Source organism: Amia ocellicauda, chromosome 14 (genome assembly GCF_036373705.1).
Source record: "Amia ocellicauda isolate fAmiCal2 chromosome 14, fAmiCal2.hap1, whole genome shotgun sequence".
In the NCBI taxonomy this organism is placed as follows: Eukaryota; Metazoa; Chordata; class Actinopteri; order Amiiformes; family Amiidae; genus Amia; species Amia ocellicauda.
The window spans coordinates 11,583,821-11,603,959 of record NC_089863.1 but is presented as its reverse complement, the minus strand read 5'-3'; the positions used below and the strand labels follow the sequence as shown (position 1 = coordinate 11,603,959).

The window sequence follows — 20,139 nt, the reverse complement described above, 5'->3', positions numbered from 1 at the left end:
ACACTTACACCTTGGGCAGCAACTAGTACACCTCAACATGCTGGCTGTACTTCCCAAAGAAAGGAGACAGCCAGCAAAGAAAAAAAAGAAAGAGAGAAAGAGAGAGAAAACAGAAAGTGAGAGAGAGTGAAAGAAAAAAAGGGAGAATAAAGAAGCCCCTAACAGATTATTACAGCCAGAATCCCCTGGGAAACCTTGACTAGATAGATCATCCTTCCTCCAGGCAGGCAAGCTCCAGATCTCGCAGTGCAGACTGTCAGGGGAGGGTTATGTGTTAATGTGCAGGGCAGCTTCCCATCTCAATGTAAACCATCTGAGAGAGCCCCCCCGCCCCATATTCCCCCACTTATGCACAGAAACACAATTTGCAAGTACAGCAAGACATCCCTTAGTCGGAGCTCTTGAGCTCATTGTCCTGCTCACACCAGGGTCTGCTCATCTGAAATGGACCCGACATTTCAGGATAATCCAGTCCAGTCCAGTCCCGAGGTGGTATTTAGACTGGAAATTAAATATAACACACACCGACTATAATACAAGTAATAATAATGGTAATAATAAAAACGCTTCCCATTATATAGCGACTTTCAATGCTGAGGCATCCCAAAGCACTTTACAAGAAGGACGGAGAAGGGTGGGGGGAAACTAGTGCTGCTAACTCGCGGACCGAGCCGAGACTGAGTCCATGAGCCGTTGGACGGAATGCAGACAGTGACCACTAACCAGTGAAGCCGCCCTTTGACCTTTTTACGCAAGTCTTAAGGAGCAGCTGCTGATTTTAAAGCTGGACAGTGCGGTCGGCCTGCTCTCGCGATCGTGACCCCCCCCCCCCCCACACACACACACACACACACACACACACACACGGGTCAGTACTTAGTCTGTGGTAATAGGTGGCAATGGTGGTAAGTACCACTGCATTGATTTACACAGCAGTCAATAACAGTTTCCTGTAGCAATTCCCCCCCGGCTATCTGTCTCTACATTTATCAATCTTTTAAGTCTACAGGACATAAAGTGGAGACCACTAGAGGATTGCCTATTTTTCACTCGTTCTCTCTCTGTCTCTGTTTCTGTCTTGTCTGTCTGACTATCTTTATATCTGGAGCAGCTACAGACACAACCAGAGCCCTGTTTATGTTCATCTGTATCTTCTGAGCACCTACTTAGCTCATATTTATGTATCTGTCCGTTTATCTGTCTAATCTATCTATTATCTATATATCTGGCCATGATCAGTCTCTCTCTCCTCGGATGCACTGGTTATGTATCGCCCTCTCTCTCTCTCTCTCTCTCTCTCTCTCTCTCTCTCTCTCTGCCAGTCATCCCAAAGCCGCTCTTAATATCAGAAAATCCCTGTGTTACAGAGCGAGAGAGAGGTGGGGATAACAAGAATCAAAGATAAACAAGTAGTCTCTCTCTGTCTCTATCCATATGAGGGCAGTGCAGTAGGCTCGGCATGCCTACATTAATCCCTCTTTCTTTTTATTTCTCTCTCCTGTCTCTCTCTCTGCCTTCCTCTATCTCCATTTCTGTTCCCCCCCAGCCCTCTCTCCCCACTCCTTCACTTTCCCCCGCCTCCTCCCTCTCCTTTTCTCCTGTCTTTCCCCTTTCCCTCCATCTCCTAATCATTGCCTTCACCTCTCTCTCTCTCTCTCTCTGTCTCTCTCTCTGTGCATCTCTTTTTTTTATATGATTTATGCCGTCATTATTGCTCGCTGTGCCACGCGCGGTGCGGGTGTCCTGCCGGGATGCTCGCGCGTGAATCTTCACGTGCTCTGTGCGCTCGCGCTGTTGCTAAGGAGAAAGTGCATGTGTGTAAATATACATCTATATAGATATATCGATAGATATGGAAAAAAAAATCCAGGAAATTACTTTAAGGAAATGCACAAACACCGACGAACAGCATCCACCGTGCCGTCGGCTTTATTGGAATGAGAACTGGACGTTTATTGCGTAAAAGCTCGAAAGAAAAAGGGACGTTCCATTGCCTGTCAATCAAAAGTAAGCAGGTCCGCAATATGTCATACTGTAGTAACAGACGCTGTACAGTGCGGAGGATAGATACATGGATGGGTAGAAAGATAGACGTATAGACAGATAGACATAGAGAGAGAGTGAGAGATGTGCTGGACTGTAGGAGAATTATTTGAATAGAAATCCAAACAGTAATTAATAGAACACAATAAATGGAGATGCTATATCATTTAGTCTTAGTGAAAATACTTAAAAGTCTTAAGTCATAACTATTTAATGATATCGTCATCATCATTATAATTATTAGAATTAGACTTTGTGTTATTATTATTATTATTATTAAAATACGACACAGTCTTCTCGATCAATTAAAACACAGCAGGCAATATAACTAACACAGATAGGAGAGCTGGCTGCACGGTCTCTAACGCCGGTCACTTCAGGTTTATAACGGCGAAAATATAATCGTTCCGACGCGTCCGTGGCGTCGTAGGTTCAGCCGTCTAATTCAAGCCAACTTATCTGACAGCCACCTTCACTGCACTGCACTGTGCTACAGACAGATGGATGGATCGATGGACAGATAGATGGAGAGGAGTCCATGTCTGCAGCTCCTTAATATTGAACGCGATTGGAGCTGCATTGGACTTTAATCACATCCTCATCCCCATCCTCATCTGCGGACACTCCGAGAGACGGACCACGCTCACAATGCAACCGGCAGCGCCTCGCTATCTCTCCACCTGTGCCACCGTACTTTCTGTCTCTTTCTTTCTTTCTTTTTACACTTGCAAGCAGTCTCTCGCCCACCGTGCACATGCCCTGTGTGTGTGCCCGTGTGCGTGTCAGCAGCGCGCATACAGACGCGTTGTTTTGCTCTTCTTTAGTCTGTGTGTCTTTGATTGATTATCAATGATCCCCTTACCTCACTCATGTTGATTGACAGCTGGGGTTGCCGGCGGATGTGGGTCTATTCAGCTCTGTCCTCCTTCTCTCTCTCTCTCTCTCTGTCTTTCTCTCTGTCTTCTCAGCCTCCCTCGGCGCCGACTTATACTGTAGCGGGGGTCTGGGGGTCGCTCCCGGCGGGCTGCACGGCGCTGTAGTCCGGGCGCTCTTCTCGGGTGGCGGCGGCGTTAGCTGGGGCTGATTCCTCACCGCGAAGCCTGCTTGCAGAGAAAAGCCCCGCAGTGCTGGTGCAATTGCCCGCTTCGGTCTGTGTTGTTGCTCAGCTGCCCGCCTGCCTGCTTGCCTGCCTGCTCCCCCTTAGGCGATGCTAATATCAAAATGAAATGCGATTTAATAGAGAGAGCACACGCGGGGGACATAAAGATGGGCTATGCAAATCAACGGAGAGATGAATAGAGAGATGAAGAAATAAGTGCAGGACGAGATGAGCACGCTTTCGCCGGCCCGTGTACAGATGAACTAATCTGCAATGTGCACAGAGCGCCTCTCTCTCTCTCTCTCTCTCTCTCTCTCTCTCTCTCTCTCTCTCTCAGCCACAGTGGGGCGGTGGGCTCAGTGCGCCTGTATTAACCCCTCGTACACAATCTCTCTCTCCTGTGCAAGCCCCCCCTCCTTTCTCTCTCTCTATCTCTCTCTCCCTCTTTCCCTCTCTCTCACACACACGCTCCTTTTAGCTGAGTGTCAGTATGAGTTAGCACACCGTGTACCATGTTCTCTATTACACACTACAAAGTGTTTGAAGCAATTAAGGAATTTGCGTTTTGGCATCAAAAAACAGCGTCTCTCACATTTGATTCAGGGGTTTTCTTTAACATACAAATAAGCAAAGCAAGCTCTCACTCTGAATTTTAGTTAGGCTGTAAGTAGTGCACTGTAGCGGCGCCGCAGTTTGCTGTAAAGTCCATTGTCCAAAATGTGCATGTACTTAAAGTCAAACCACCCAGTTGTTCATATTCAAAATCCAACATCAATGCGCGGGTTTGTTTAAACACAATATTGTGTGTGGGAGAGAGAAAAATGGGGGGGGGGGGGACAATCATATCTGTGTTTCTTTCTCTCTCTCTCTCTCTCTCTCTCTCTCTCTCTCTCTCTCTCTCTCAGGCTCCCTCAGTCTCTGTGCATGTGCTATTCACCCATTCGTAAAAATATATAGCCTAAGCGGTGTGTGTACTGCGGTTCCGAGCGAAAATGCTGCAGCGCTATTTCCTTTCCAAAATCCTAGGCTCTGCAGTCTCTCTCTCTCTCTTTCACCCTCTCCCTCTCTCTCTCTCTCTCTCTCTCTCTCTCTCTCTCTCTCTCTCGTGTGTGCTTCTGCCTTTCCTTTTCCAAACCCCGTAACCTACAGTGAATGAAAAGAAAGGAAAACAAAACACACACAGTTGACCTTATAAAGACCTGTGGGGCTTAAGTGTCTCCGACTCAATCGGCTCGCACTGTGCGGGTTACCCGTGTTGATGTCCCGCTATAGCCTCCCGGTACTTAAGGGATCGGGGCAGTTGGCACAACAAACCGCTGGGAAACCGCTTAGTTTCAGGGCAGCTGAACGGGCAGTTCTGGGGTGGGGTAGGATAGGGTGGGGCAAGAAGCCCAGTTGAGCTAAAAAGCCCATATATCCCTAGGCATGCATTTAGACTTTAATGATATACGATACTGTCATAATCTTAAGGGGTTCTGTAACTGTCTGCTTACGTTTTCAGCTGATTTTATTACTAATTCCGTGACATTACCCCTCCCGTAATTGCTAATATGCACAGGCTCTACAGTTTTTAAGTAATTTTTGCTTTACATACTGGTAATGTTTGAGTGATAATAGAACTACATAATGCATTATAGATCTTTTTGTTAGAAAGTTCAAATGGGGCAAAATGCCCAGAAAGCATAAGGGGCAAAATGCCTACTGTGGGCATTCTGCCCCATCTTAGAAAACATATTTATTTCAGTACTTTTGCATTTTCTATTCACAGGCTGCAATTAAATAGAAAAGGAAGGCTAAGAGGGGAAGTTATGAAAGTGAGCATCTGTTTGCTGCATTGGAGGCCATAGAGGATTCTGGCATACTTTGAGGTGTCATTTCAGACCCAGGCACAGTCAAGCTAGGTCGACAACCAACATTATCAGAAGAAGCTGAAATAGCAGCAGATGACAGATGGAAAAATTGGAGTGAAACCTCCTTTGTAGGAGGACACCAGAATGGCAGGCAAAGACTGGCTCTCCTTTTTCTGTCTTGAATATGCATAAGCATAAGCATCAGAGAACCATAAGGAACAAACCTAACCCTGCAGTGGCTGTTTTTTAATTGTATATATAAGTACTGGAAACACAGACCTTCTCTCCTCCTCATATTGCAATTACAACAGTCCAGACACCTGGTGAAAGTGTAGCTTCCACAGGTGTGTAATTACAGTTACAGTGCTCTGTGTGATGAGTGTTGCAAAACTAAAAACTACTTCTTTGGAGAAAAACAACAAAGTGGGTCCAAAAATGAGTAATAATTACTCATATTCATAAGTTACTTCGATAAAGAGCAAAAACGTCAAACTTCAGTCTGAGTCACTTTGCAAGCAGCAGCTTTCCATTTCCAGGACCGGACAGCGGCTGCTATAGGAGTAATCCAGCCCTCAGTCTGTCGGACGGGGCTGGGAGCCTGTATGGAGGGAAAGGAAGCTTCTGCTGATGAGAGTAAAAAAAGAACATGATCATTTTCCAAAATGGGAATGAGACCAAGCGATTTCGAAGCGAGTATGAATGAACAGCAAGCTTGCCAGCGCTGAGGAGGCGGACACCGGCACCGAAACCTTAGTTTAACCTCTCTCTTTTATAGATATATATACATTAGCAAGCTGGCACCCAGGAGGCAGAATCAGAATGAAAAGAAACACTTATTGATACATACATCAATTAAACCTCCCAGCCCGGGCTTCCTAAGGGGCCTTATCCTGTCACACTCCCTTCCCCACAAGAGAGACATAGGCCAGCCAGCGTTGCATTGTCTCCCCGCACCACTCGAAGAACCCAGGCTGTTTTGGTCTTCCGGACACCCAGCTGTGGCCCTGGATGTCCAGCCCCCTTCCTGGTACAGGCTGACCGGGGCTCTGCCAGGCCAACCACAGACACAGACACATATAAGAAATTCTGTTCACTCCACCATTCAGCTCAATCCTCCCTTTTCTCCTGGAGAGGTCACACCCTGAAGCTCTGAAATATCTCACTGACCTGTCAGAGGTGTGCAGTGGGGACTCTGTAGAGCACACGTGGGATCAACACCACTACACACACACACACATTCCTCTTCCCATATTCACACTCCTATAGGCCCCAGTGTAGATCAGACAGACAGATAGATGGATAGGCAAGTGAGACAGCCAAAGAGTTGGTCAGATATTCAGGCAGCTAGCGAGGCAGACAGGATAACAGACTGTGGTAATACATAGGGGAAGAAAGGGTAGGCTATATTCAAACATAGCCTTAGAGGTATCATGTGTTGTTTATGTAATAATAATAATATTACACAACATGCGTGTTGTCTGGTTGGACTGAAATAATGACATTGACTTAATAATAATAATAATAATAATAATAATAATAATAATAAGAAGAAGAAGAAGAAGAAGAAGAAGAAGAAGAAGAAGAAGAATAATAATAAGAAGATGATAATTCATATTATTATATGATCTCATTTCCCCGCACTCAGTGCAGAGATACGGTGGTGATATTACAGTGGCCCTGTGTGTTATACAATCCTCTCCCTCTATTACCGGTGATATATTTAAACCCAGCGGTTCCGGTGCGGGGGTTACTATGGCAGTATAGAAACAGCCCCCCCACAGCACCCCCAGTCCCCCCCCCACAGCCCGTCTCTCTGTACGTCGGCGGCGGCTGCTATGCGACGGCTGTCTGAACTGCTTATTGTTGACAGTAATTGCAATCATATTTTTTTCCATTTCCGCCAAATAGCCTCATTAAAATCCAGTTCTGTGCGCTGGGTGATACTGTGTGCCTCAGATAGAAAACCCCAGAGGACTTGCTGGTAATTATGTACACACACAAATACATGCTGAAAACAAGTGCATGTCATGTCCAAACAGGGAACAACTAAATATTTTAATTTATTATATATATATTTTTTATATATGTAAGTGGTACTATTGTGTTAAGTATTATTTGTATTACTAGTATAGTAGTAGTGCCCGTTGCATTAAAACTACCTGTGTGTCTAATACTTAATCAGTCTTCAGGCCCGGCTGAATTACAGTAATATGACACTGGCAGTGTGTGCAGGCAGATCTGGCACAAGGTTAAGTGACGGTCCTGACCCCCAGCCCCCACAACGCACACATCAGTCACACAGTCCGTGAATAGTGGCCGTGCTATTATGTAGGTTATGTATGTATACCTCAGAAGCGGTGACTTTGGGGTATGTACTTTAGTAATTAGTGTTTAAATAATTAATTTAAGTATTGTACAAAGCAACGGCGTGTCATAGGGGAGAGGTGTGTGGGAGAACAGTAAAGCCTCTGGCCCATTTGATTTTAACTAATTTTTACCATGTTTTCCCTATATTTTTAAGATGATTTGACTATGTTTTTACTATGCTTTAACCATGACTTCACTATTATTTTACCACATCAATTTTACCACAATTTTTACCATGCTTTAACCACAGTTTTACCACGCTTTACCATGGTACACCACACATTTTTAATCATATGTTTAACATGCACCACCACACTTTGCCATACTGTATTTTATACCATAGTACACCAATCTATGATCTGAAACAAAAGAGTCACATATTTGGCCTATGGTCCCATATAATATTTCTTGTACTGTATGACATGTTTAATAGTAATAATAAGTATACTTATAGTAAGATACATACAATCATGAACATAAACACACCTATTATACTACAAACTACTAATCTTCTTAGTGTTACATACTATAAGCTCAATTCTACTACTACTTAATGTCAGTACAAACTGTTCTGGTTACTATGGAATCTTAAGCAAAGGCAGAGAATCAGAAACACACCACACTGCATGTTACTGTGTTTTTACCACAGTACACCACACCACACCTTACTTTTGACAGCTTACGACGTGATTTTACTGCTGTCACGGTCGACACAAGGATAAGTGATGGCACGGGCAAGGGGTGTCAGACCTGAGGGGGTTGCAGTCTCTGCTGTTTACTTAATTCATGTCATGATTTACTCAGGTAGGCTTCTTCTTTTATTGAACCCACAGAAGGTTTCAGAGTCTGGTTAATTGATTAATCAGACCAATTAGGAGACAAGAGCTGGGCTGGAACAAAACCAGGCACTGCGGGCTCTTCAGGACTGGAGTCTGACACCCCTGGCATAGGCGAACTGTAGCTATAGGCGCCCACTACATAGCCCCCTCCCCGAAAAAATGTGTACCAATCGCACAGTTTCACTTGGCCAGGTTTAATAATAGCTGTCTGCACTGTGGCTGTAATGTCAAGATGTCCACAGGAGGGAGCAGCTGAGCCCCGCAGCGGTTAATCCAAGGCTTCCATTCGAAGTACTGTTTGTGGGTATTGCATTATGTATGTCTGTACGTGTACATGTATGTATTTATGTCCACATATATGTGTTGTAATCGTTTACCTTATGTCATGACATTCTTGCCTGATCGTTGAGCTTATTGCATTAGAGTAGTGCCTCATTTGCATGTGTGGGCTGAAACTACATTACTTCCAATCTACAAGTCGCGTTGCATTATTAAATTATATATATATTAAGGAAGGGAAACATTCGTATTGTTTTCATAACATTTATTTAAATACATCTTTTAAAATGTACGTCTTCTTTCCATTGTGAAGTAGAAGAAGAGTACCCGTTACAAATGCAGCCCATGGACGCCATTTTGGCTCCAAAAGGACACACCGGTGAACTCACACCTGTAGAATGCAATTGTACTTCCACTCGGTAGCGAAAACAGACCCAACCAAGCAAACAAAACTACAATTCCCACAATGCAACACGGATAGGCAGGCCCCGTATCGACGGTGCTTCCCATTAAAGTTGTGTTTGTTTGGGTTCTCCTGCTGGTCCCCCTTCTTCTCCCGAAGGTTTAATCCGGAAAGAGACCCCGGTTTCACCTCCGGAAGCACAATTTCCCAGGAAAAAAAAAAAAACCAAAACAAGACGACGATCAAAACAAAGCCCAAAAATACCCGAGTCCAGCCGCAGCTCGGTCCGCTCGCACCTGGGCCGCTTTCCGCGTCGGAGAGGTCGCTGATGCCGTGCGTTTGTGGAGACGCACGGCCGTGTCGGGGCTCATAAACGGCGGGTCCGAGCCGAACTGGACACCGAGGATTAGGACCAGACGCAGTTGCGGCCTACGGCAGCGCTCGCGTTTATGAGCGGAGCCGGAGACTGTCAAAGTGTATCCGGCCCGTGTGCCTATCACACCGCCGGCTGAGAAATAATGTAACTCCGCCGTCATGCAATTGTTTCTGATACAATAAACGGGAATAAAACCATAATTTCAAATCAAAACACAAACGAGAAGATCAAAGAGGCCGAGGACAAACAGACAGACAGACGTCCAGGATCGACTGCGGTAACTGCACGCATAAATATATATATTGTATTTTTATTGTGTTTTTGTCTGGTTTTGTTTCTGATACCCTTATACGGGAAAATACCTGTTTCAGATGCTGTTTAGGGGTCTTTATACTGGTTGCTCTGTGGTTTACAGTCCAAAAATACATCAAAATAGCGTATTTGTATCTGTGTGTTTACACTGTGTATTCAATATAAATAGATCTAACGGGGTGACACGGGAAGAGCCTTTATTGACGCGTCCAAAGTCTCGTAGTCGTGGCTCTTGCTTTGCTACCCGTGTGTTTATTGAGCGCCATACTGGGGGCTTCGTGTACTGGTGCTCACAGGACTTATTTATACATCAGCCCAAGTGCAAATATAGATCACGGCGGGGTCACGGAAGTTGAGGAGGAGAGGGCAGGCATGTGAGTTAGATGTCACTGCTCGGTCCGATCAGAAATATTACACGACCCAAACCGTTATATAACTTATCAGTCGGTGCAAAAAGACATGCACGGATTAATATGTCGCTTTAACTACCTACCTACCTACCTGGTTATTGCTTAAGGAGCCCTGCAGATGTACTACTACAATGCAAATTAAAACGAACCATAATTGCACCGCTTGGGAGTTTAAAACTTGTAAGCTGTAGTGTGCATGAAGTATAGTTACTGGCAAATTTAAGGAGTCCTGTGGCTGTGAAAATACCTAGGTCTCATAACATATAACAGCCAATCACATTGCTACACAAATATAGCTATATGTATATACATGCATACATATAACATAAGCTTCTTCTGCTTGTGCTGCATAATATGAATTGTCATTGTTTTGAGGGTGACATTTATTATATGTCCTAGGCAAATGTATTGTAAGGACTGGGGGGATTCCCTCGTCATCCTCCTCCACCTCCCATTCACTCTCTCCCTCCCTCATTTCCCTCCAGGCCTCCTTCTTTCAGAGAGGGACAGACGAACACGTACAGACAGAATGACGGATAAAGGTGGGAAATCTAGTCTCCTAAACGGTGAGAAAAAAACGCCCTCTCTCTCTCTCACATCTGTACACAAGCAAACCTTTCTCTCTGAATCGGAAAAGGAGTATTTCTGATTTCATGCTCCTGAACCCCCATTCTCTCTCTCTCTCTCTCTCTCTCTCTCTCTCTCTCACCTTTTCTGTCCCTATTCCCCCCTTGGTGTGTGAAAGGAAATCAAGAAATCAAGGGCCTCACGGTGTCTTCACCACTCTTTCCAGGTGGCTCTGAGGAGTCGGAGCCTGGAGAGGATCGGGGCGCTGGTTCATCCTCGGCCCCCCCAGACAGCTCTGCGTCCCCCCACCCCCCAACAGGACAGGCAGACCCCAGCACGGGTAATAAGCCACACACACACACGCAGAGTCACGCAGTCTCCCACTTCCACACTCCAACATAAAATTCTAATCTGTGCCCTTTTCCCCCACCCTTTTAATTTCAGGTGCTCCGGAGACAAATGGTGAAGGAGGAGGAGAAGAGGGAGGCAGGAGAGCGAGAAACGGAGGGACAGAGGGAGGTGTCGAAGGCGAAGAAGTTGGGGAGACGGGAGAGGGGAACAACAACGATGATGAAGACACTGACAGCATGGATGGCACAGGCCTCTACTTTGTGACTGAGGACGGGACTCGAGAGGGCGAGGGTGGAGGAGGAGGAAGAATGCGAAAAAAAGGGAGAGAGGGAGATGGAGGAGGGGGCAGCGTCCGAGAAGCCAGGAAGAGACGGAGAGGTGGCGGCTGCGGCGAGCGAGAGAGTGAGCGCGATCACGATCGAGAACGGGGACGGCTGCTGAACAGGAGTGCCTTAGGAGGGGTGGCGGAGCCGGTGGGGGGCGGGCGGCAGAGCTCCAGCTCCGAGGACGAGGATGACGACGACGAGGAGGACAACGAGGGAGAGGACGAGGATGAAGAGGAAGAAGAGGACGAGGAGGACGAACAGGCCCTGGAAGAGTGGCTGGAGGCGGACAAGCAGGAGCTGGGCAGCCCGGCCTGGCGCGCGGTCCCCTCTCTGCGGGCGCGGGAGATCGGCCGGGGCTCACAGTTCGCGCAGCGCGTGTGCGGCGCCCGGGCGCTGGTGCAGAGGTTCCAGCTGCAGGGCCGGCTGGAGCGGCACGCCGGCTGCGTCAACACACTGCACTTCAACCCCGCCGGCACGCGCCTGGCCTCGGGCAGCGACGACCTGCGCGTCATCATCTGGGACTGGGCGCGGCGCCGGGCCGAGCTGGAGTTCGACAGCGGCCACAAGAGCAACGTCTTCCAGGTGAGCGAGCGAGGGAAGGAGATGGAAGAGAGAGAGGGATGATTTAACCACACCTGCAGATTTTTTCGGACTCTCTGTCTGTTTAAACATCTCTCTCTCTGTCTCTCTCGTATATGTGTCTGTGTTAACTCCTCTCCCTCTCTTTTTATCAGTTTCTCTTTCCTCCTCTCTCTCTCTCTTACTCATATATCTGATAACTCATCTCCCTCTGTCTCTGTATTTCTCTCTCTCTCCCTCCTCCTCTCTCTCTCAACAGTACTCTCTCCCCCCTTCCTTCTCCCCTTCCTCACTCACTCAATTCAATTCAATGCAAGCTTTATTGGCATGACATTTGAATACAACTGTTGCCAAAGCATGTGATATAATTGATGCATATAAACAGTGAAATATATATTTATAGAAAATTAAAAAATAAATATAGATTTCAAATAAAGATCTAAAATACACTCTCTCTCTCCACACAGGCGAAGTTCCTCCCTCACAGTGGGGACTCCACCCTGGCAATGTGCGCCCGCGATGGACAGATCCGTGTGGCAGAGCTTTCAGCCACCCAGCGCTGCAAGAACACCAAGAGGGTGGCGCAGCACAAGGGTGCTGCACACAAGGTACCCGGGGGGCTGTGTGGGGTTTTGGTTCGCTGTGATCAGCACCTACAGCTGAAATTGTATCTGTGCCTGTGCTTTTATATGAACTGCTTCGGGTGGGCAGGCAGGGTGTGTCTGTGGCGCTCAGTTATTTATTCGTGTTTTTCAGTTTAGCTCTATGAAAGTTTAGGCTGTTGTTGGGGAGCATGTGGGCGGGCGGGCGGGCCGAGTGCTGACGCAGTCTCTGTCTCTCTGTCGCAGTTGGCTCTGGAGCCCGACTCGCCCTGCTCCTTCCTGTCGGCTGGGGAGGACGCTGTGGTGTTCGGCATCGACCTGCGGCTGGACAAGCCCTCCAAGTGAGTCTGCTGCTCTGGCACTCTGATTGACTGGCACACCGACTGACCGACTGGCTGGCTGGCTGACTGGCACACCGACTGGCTGGCTGGCTGACTGGCACACCGACTGGCTGGCTGGCTGACTGGCACACCGACTGGCTGGCTGGCTGACTGGCACACTGACTGACTGGCTGGCTGGCTGGCTGGCACACTGACTGGCTGGCTGGCTGGCACACCGACTGACTGACTGACAGACTGACTGGCACACCGACTGGCTGGCTGGCTGACTGGCATACCGACCGACCGACTGACTGGCATACCGACGGACTGGCTGGCTGGCTGACTGGCATACCGACCAACTCGCTGGCTGGCTAACTGGCATACCGACCGACTGGCTGACTGACTGACTGGCACACTGACTGGCTGGCTGACTGGCACACCGACTGGCTGGCTGGCTGGCTGGCACACCGACTGACTGGCTGGCTGGCTGGCACACTGACTGACTGGCTGGCTGGCTGGCATACCGACCGAACCGACTGACTGGCATACCGACGGACTGGCTGGCTGGCTGACTGGCATACCGACCGACTGGCTGACTGACTGACTGGCACACCGACCGACTGACTGGCACACCGACCGACTGGCTGGCACACCGACTGACTGACTGGCTGGCTGGTACACCGACTGACTGGCTGGCTGGCACACTGACTGACTGGCACACCGACCAACTGACTGACTGGCACACCGACTGACTGGCTGACTGACTGGCTGGCACACTGACTGACTGGCACACTGACTGACTGGCACACCGACCAACTGGCACACCGACCAACTGACTGACTGACTGACTGGCACACCGACTGACTGGCTGACTGACTGGCTGGCACACTGACTGATTTGGTACACTGAGTGATGCACATAACTGATACATTCTCTCTCTCTCTCACTCTCTCTCAGTAAGCTGGTGGTGGTGAAGGAGGGTGATAAGAAGGTGGGACTCTACACCATCTTTGTGAACCCAGCCAACACGCAGCAGTTCGCAGTGGGGGGCAGAGACCAGTACATCAGGTAAGGCCCAGCCCCTTCTGCCCAGCTCACTCGGTGTGTCGTGCCCAGCCCTGACTGCCTCCTTTCCAAATCTCTGAATTTTCTCTCTCACAGTCTTCCCTTTTCTCTCCATCTCTTCCTTATCGCTTCTCCCTCTGTCCACCTCCCATCTCTCCCTCTGTCCACTGGCCTGTCCAGGATCTATGACCAGAGGAAGATCAGTGAGAGCGAGAATAATGGGGTCCTGAAGAAGTTCTGTCCCTCTCACCTGGTCTCCAGCGAGTCCAAGACCAACATCACCTGTCTGGTGTACAGCCACGACGGCACGGGTGAGCTCGGCGAGATGGCGCTCCTCTGAGTCACAGACTGTCATGCCATCTTCTACAGTGCAGTGTAGTATAGTGTGACAGCAGTGTGCAATACCTCTATCTGCACCCCTTCCCCCGCAGAGTTGTTGGCGAGCTACAACGATGAGGACATCTACCTGTTTGACACGAGCCACAGCGACGGCGCCGACTTCCACCGCAAGTACAAGGGCCACCGCAACAACGCCACAGGTGAGGCCGAGGGAGACGCACTCGGGGTGTTTTTGTAAACCTCTCTCCCGATGCAGTGATAATGCACTTTATTTTCTAGTGGGTGTGTCTCTACTCCTCTCTCTCTCTCTCTCTCTCTGGCTGTCCGCTGCTTCTCTCCCAGTAGGGTGGGGATTTTATTATGGTCAGACAGGAGGTTCAGTTCTTGAATTCGGTTTTTAAATGTAGGCCTGTATATCTGCCGTATGTGTTTGGATGGAGCAGGACAGCAGGAATTGTCTCTGTTTCTACTTCCCCCGACAGGCGCCCTGGCTGCCCAGGACTTCTTGTGTTGGCCAGGCTGTGGTCACTGAGTCTGTACTTTGTCAACGATTGTCTTTCTCTTATATTTTTAATCTTGATTGATGGTAGCTCTGTGTGTTGGCCTTGAGGTGGGCCCAGAATTTGACTGTCCTCTTCTGGATTGGGGTCAATAATGGGAAAACTCCCAGGTCGGCTCTGCGTGCATTATCTGAGGTGTTTCTGTGGACTCCATGTGTAGTCTCAGTTGGGCATTTGTCCCAGTTGTTTGTATTTTTATTCAGGGTTGGTCCCCAGATCTTACTGCCATACAGTAGAATGTGCTGAATTATGCTTTTATGTATTTTAAACCAAATTCTGATTGGGCCTTTGATGTTGGAGAATTGACTTTATGGCATAGAATGCCCTGCATGATGTTTTTTTGTTTTCTAATAGCCAGTCTGGATGTATTTGATGCCCTGATTGTGAGACCCAGGTATGTGTAACTGGAGCAGTGTTCACTCACTTTCACTTTCTCTCTCTCTCTCTCTCTCTCTCTCTCTCTCTCTCAGTGAAAGGGGTGAATTTCTACGGGCCGCACAGCGAGTTTGTTGTGAGTGGCAGTGACTGCGGACACATCTACCTGTGGGACAAGAACTCGGCACAGGTCGTCCAGTTCATGGAGGGAGACAAGGGAGGAGTGGTAAGAGAGAGAGAAGTGGGGGTGTGACAGACTAAGGACGTGGAGAGGGTTAATGCAAAGAGCGGGGTTTCCTTGAGGGCTGAGCGGAGAGGGGCAGGCAGTGGTTGTGACTGTCAGTGTGCTGATGCCTTTTCTCTTCCCACACTCTCTCCCTCCCCAGGTGAACTGTCTGGAGCCTCACCCTCACCTGCCGGTCCTGGCCACCAGCGGACTGGACCACGACGTCAAGATCTGGGCCCCAACTGCCGAGACCCCGACCGGACTCAGGGGCCTGAAAGAGGTACTGCACGTGCTCCCGGTGCCCCACACTCACTGCAGAGTCTGCACTGTTTCTACCATATTGCGTGGGAGATTTATGTATTTATGTGTATATGTATTTTGTGTAGTTTGCTACCTCCTGGGTGTTTCCTAGCTAGCTAGTGTGGATAAAGCTTCATGTGAGCACAAAGTGGCTGTAGATATAGTGAATTTAAAAGAGCGATGTTGCGTACTGCACCCAGAGCTGTACATTTACATATTTAACTTATGATTAATTTCACATTTTTTGAATTGAGTGGAAATAAACATTATCCAGATGTTGTATTGATGAAACAGATGTGCATTATCCATACAAGAACTATTTAACAGTGTCCACAGAGTAACACCTTAATTGATTAAATTTGAAATAATGACTTCTTCAACACATTACAGATTTACACAGAAGGACTGATGGACGGTTCCATCTGTTGTTTTAGTGGCCTATATATTATGTTTCAGAGTGAAGTGTCCCTGCTACTGGGTGTCAGTCTCTGTCTCTTTACCGGACACACTTCACTTGCTAAAAATACATCTTATTCATGTTTTCACTGCCATCCAATTCTTTGGGATGAAATATTTTCAAAACTTAGATGTAACTGTGTATCACAAATAATAAACCCTATGTTACGTGTATTTCTGATCACAGGGAATGTCACCAGAATACATTTTGAATGTTTTTCGTAACAACTAAGACTTTTTTTTTTTTTTTTATATCTGCCCATCCTTCTATGGTAGACGGGAGATAAATTGCCTTGTTTTAAAGTGGTTTATTGCGCTCCCAGCATTGTCATTTAAAAACCATGTTAGCCGCAGGTTCTTTACACTTTGCTGGAAGTTGGTCCCATTGCACAAAGCACAATGATGCATAGGAATACAGTGGATACACTGTCACCACACTCACTGTATACACTGAGACTCTAACACTGAGACTTGTCCCCCAGGTGATGAAGAAGAACAAGCGGGAGCGCGACGAGGACGGTGTGCGGCACGGCGACCAGTACGACACGCAGCTGCTCTGGTTCCTCATGCGACACATGAGACAGAGGCGGCCACAGAGGGTGAGTGTGTCTCTGTGTCTCTGTCTGTGTCTGTCTCTGTTTCTGCCTCTCTGTCTCTGAGTGGTGGGTGTGTCTGTATTGACCCCTCATATCTCTGTCTCCTGTAGAGCCGGCGAGGGGAAGGTGGGGGTGGGGATGGAGACTCGGATGAGTCGTGGAGCTCCGCGGACTCCTCGGACGAAGAGGACATGGGGCCTGACCACGTCCAGTGCATGTCCTCCTGAGACGCAGAGGGACGCGCGGACTGACACACTGGCGGACGGACAGACAGACGGACTGACTGACTGATTCACACACTGTAGCGACTGCCTTGCACACTGACGGCGAGAAGCGAGCTCTGACCCTGTGACTGATGCACATGCGCGCACATACTCTGCACTGACTGACAGCCTAGATATTAAGAGAGGAGAGGGAGCGAGAGGTGGGAAGAAGGGAGAAACGGAAGATTGTTTTTCATCCCCCAAAAACCAGCACCTTCTCTCTGTCTCCCTCCGTTCCCTCTCTCTGTCTCGCTCTCTCTCAGACCCGAGTGCAGGTATATCTGTCCTGTATTGCATAGAGAGACTGGGGCCCCCTAATTTATCTGTCTACCCCCCCCCCCCCACACACACCCACACAGTCCTGGGCTGTGCAGTGTGCCTCACTCACCTGCACAATGTTTATTTAATTTTATTTAAGGTCTACACGTTCCTTTTCACTTTTTCCCCCCCCCCTTCTCTCTCTCAAACATCAGCAGAAAAATGTCTAACCAGCAATTATAGACTCTATATGAGAGTCTCTGTCTCTCTCTTTGCATCACCACAGCCAGCCCAGCCTCCGATAAAACCAGACAGACGGACACACACCATACACACGTACACTCGGACGGACGGACAGACAGACAGACCCTCTGCCACCCACCTCTTCAGGACTGTATCCCCTCTCTTGGGCAGAGCACTACTGACTGAGTACTGATCCGCTCCGCAGCCAAACCCCCCCCCTCCCCTCTCGCTTATGCTATGCACTTTAACACAGAGCCCCAACTATTTTTGGCTGCGGAGGCTGGTGCCCGGCAGCTGGGTGGGCGGGGGTGACGAATTGAGTGGTGAGTGTTTTTTTAAGGCCTAGCCCGGCGTACCCCCAGCTGCCCCCCTGCCCCGAGTCGGACAGGCAGTGAACTGAACCCTGCAGATGAAAAGATGAAGATTCGTCTGAGATTCTGGACGCACCCTCGTGGATTATTATTTAAAAAGCGGTGACGATAAATTTTTACGCAGTTCTGCGTGACAGGAATCTCGATGAGTGTTGAAACGCCGGATCCCCCCTCGAGGTCGGCTCTCCCCGGCGTTTCTCCCGATACGACCAACGAGAAGATGGGAGTGTGAATGTGAAACTCTGGATTTTTTTCTTTTCTTTGTTTTGTGGTTGTCGTTGTCGTCTTTGGAAAGGCTTCCCTCCTTGTGCCGAGCGCGGGGGAGTGCATTCGAAGCCAAGTTATTTTTCACACCGGAGGAGGATCAGTCTGAAGCTGCAAATGGAGCTGCACCTGCTCTTCGCGTGAAGTCCTCAACGCTTCTGAGCATGAGAGCCCATGGGTCTTGCAGGAACAGACGGTGGACTGCGTTTGTTTGCCACCGCTGTTCCACCACTCCGCTGAAAATGGCGGCAGAGTTCCTCACTGTGAGCGACAGGATGAATCTGGGTCGTCTGGGTCGTGCGCACAGTGAGAGACCAGCGCTGCCCATGCAGTGTTTTATGATGCCTGTTTGTGAAGACGCTGGATGGATGACCCTGTTACCGTGCTTCACAGCAGCAGTATAGCGCCCCTGGTGGTGCCGGGCAGGTGCAGTCAGGAATATTCCCTCACCCCTCCCTCGTTGAAAAGACCCCACATTCAGAGATTTGTTAGACTCTTCCAGTTACTTACTATACATAATATAGTAAAATTTAAGTTAAACATTTACCACCGTTATTTAAATCTTTAAAAAAGAATCAGTAGGTATAGTTTAATGCACCATTATTTATTAATTAAAAGTAGGGCCCTGTGTTCTGCACTATCTGTCCATTTAAGTTATATGGTTATATAAGTTAGCGGAACACAGGGCCCTAATCATAACTGAATCGCATTGAGCTACCCAGGCCCAGTTTATCTATAGAAATATTTTGTTTCTGCACAAATTATACATTTGTTGTCTTGTGGCCATCCTGACTTGAAGGGTGCTGGGCGGCCTACTCTCCAATGCAGAAGTGGGTGGGGTGTCTTTCTGTTTTAGTGTTTCCTTTATTCTTCCTCCGATACGCATTTGTGACGTCCACCAGATCCGAAAAGAAAAAGAACGGCAGCTCGGCCTTTTAGCTCGGCTATGAGATGTTGGGTGGACAGAGGGTGGGGGGTGCTGTTCGTCTCCGTGCTGTCCCTCTCTCCTCGGCGTCCGCACGTCCAGAATCGCACTGGCGCACTTGGAAAACACTTCCCGAGAGACTTTGCGGTCCAGTGAGTGCACAAGCTGCCCCTGTGGCCCCGTACAGCAGCGCAGACCACGTGCTCTGGAGGTCTCCTGTTTCCACGATGCTGTGGGTTTGGAATCTGCTGATTGACTTTGGCACTTTTTTTTTTCTGGTGTTTTGGAGAGGAGGGGAAAAGGAGAGGAGGGAGTGAGCTGAGGGTAAAAATGAAAACATGCTCGTAAAGCTTAGCTTTTTTTTTGGAAAGGAGCTCAGTTTTTTTGTATGAGAACAAAAAAAAAAAAAAAAAAAATTAAAAAAAAAAATAGCTAATGATGGGTTTGACTTTAAAACTTAAATAAATGATTATTACAGATTGATATTATTGATATTAAATGTATAAAAAAGCAGAAGTTTATATTATATATAAGGAGAAAAAAAAACAATGAGTTTTAAATGAAAGAAAAAAAAAAAAAAAAATACATATGCTTTTGTGATCTGGCTTTTCAGCCATTTTTGATGTCAGCATTACATTAAGCTATTCATTCTTCAACTTTCTGTTTTGGTTTCCCCCTCAGTTTTCTTCTGGGTTTTTGATTGTGTTCACAAGATCCATCCTTTTTTTTCATTTGTTCTTATGATCTTTTTTTTTCCAGCTGCTTATGACTGTGTTTAACAATTTCAGTTTGAAACATGTACTTCTCACTGAATAAACAGGAGACAAAAAGACGTGCAGTTGTTTTTGTGAGTTCATTGATCATCAGAGTCCTTCGTAATCTTAATTTCTGAGCAGACGCGCCCTCTCACTCGCAGCGGGTTGACGGCTGCTCACGCGTCATACACATGGCAAGGAATGGTGCGGGAAGAGACGCAATCAGAGGTCAGCTTTTAGTTTCTAATTGGAGTCAACAACTTTAGGGTGAGCTTGAAATATTGATTCTGCTGAGGGGACACTGGCAGAAAAGACGCACATCAGCCGGGGCAGTTTGCGAGTGTTCAGACAGACAAATTCAGTGGTGGGGGAGAGAGTGGGAGTGCGTCTGAACTGCAGGTGGTGGTGTTCCCCATTCGA

The 20,139-nt window shown here is 47.9% G+C and overlaps 1 protein-coding gene across 1 annotated transcript; it reads left to right on the top strand.

Annotated features, from left to right (window-relative positions):
• The first annotated feature begins 8,957 nt into the window (after positions 1-8,957).
• On the top strand, positions 8,958-19,796 carry dcaf8 (DDB1 and CUL4 associated factor 8). The gene is made up of 13 exons (XM_066723035.1): positions 8,958-9,533; positions 10,464-10,544; positions 10,772-10,885; positions 10,990-11,804; positions 12,269-12,409; positions 12,650-12,744; positions 13,681-13,791; positions 13,969-14,099; positions 14,220-14,327; positions 15,158-15,288; positions 15,449-15,568; positions 16,527-16,643; positions 16,751-19,796. Exons 2-13 carry the CDS (start codon positions 10,508-10,510, stop codon positions 16,865-16,867), a joined length of 2,037 nt encoding a protein of 678 aa, XP_066579132.1. The 5' UTR covers positions 8,958-9,533; positions 10,464-10,507; the 3' UTR covers positions 16,868-19,796.
• The last annotated feature ends 343 nt before the right edge of the window (positions 19,797-20,139 follow it).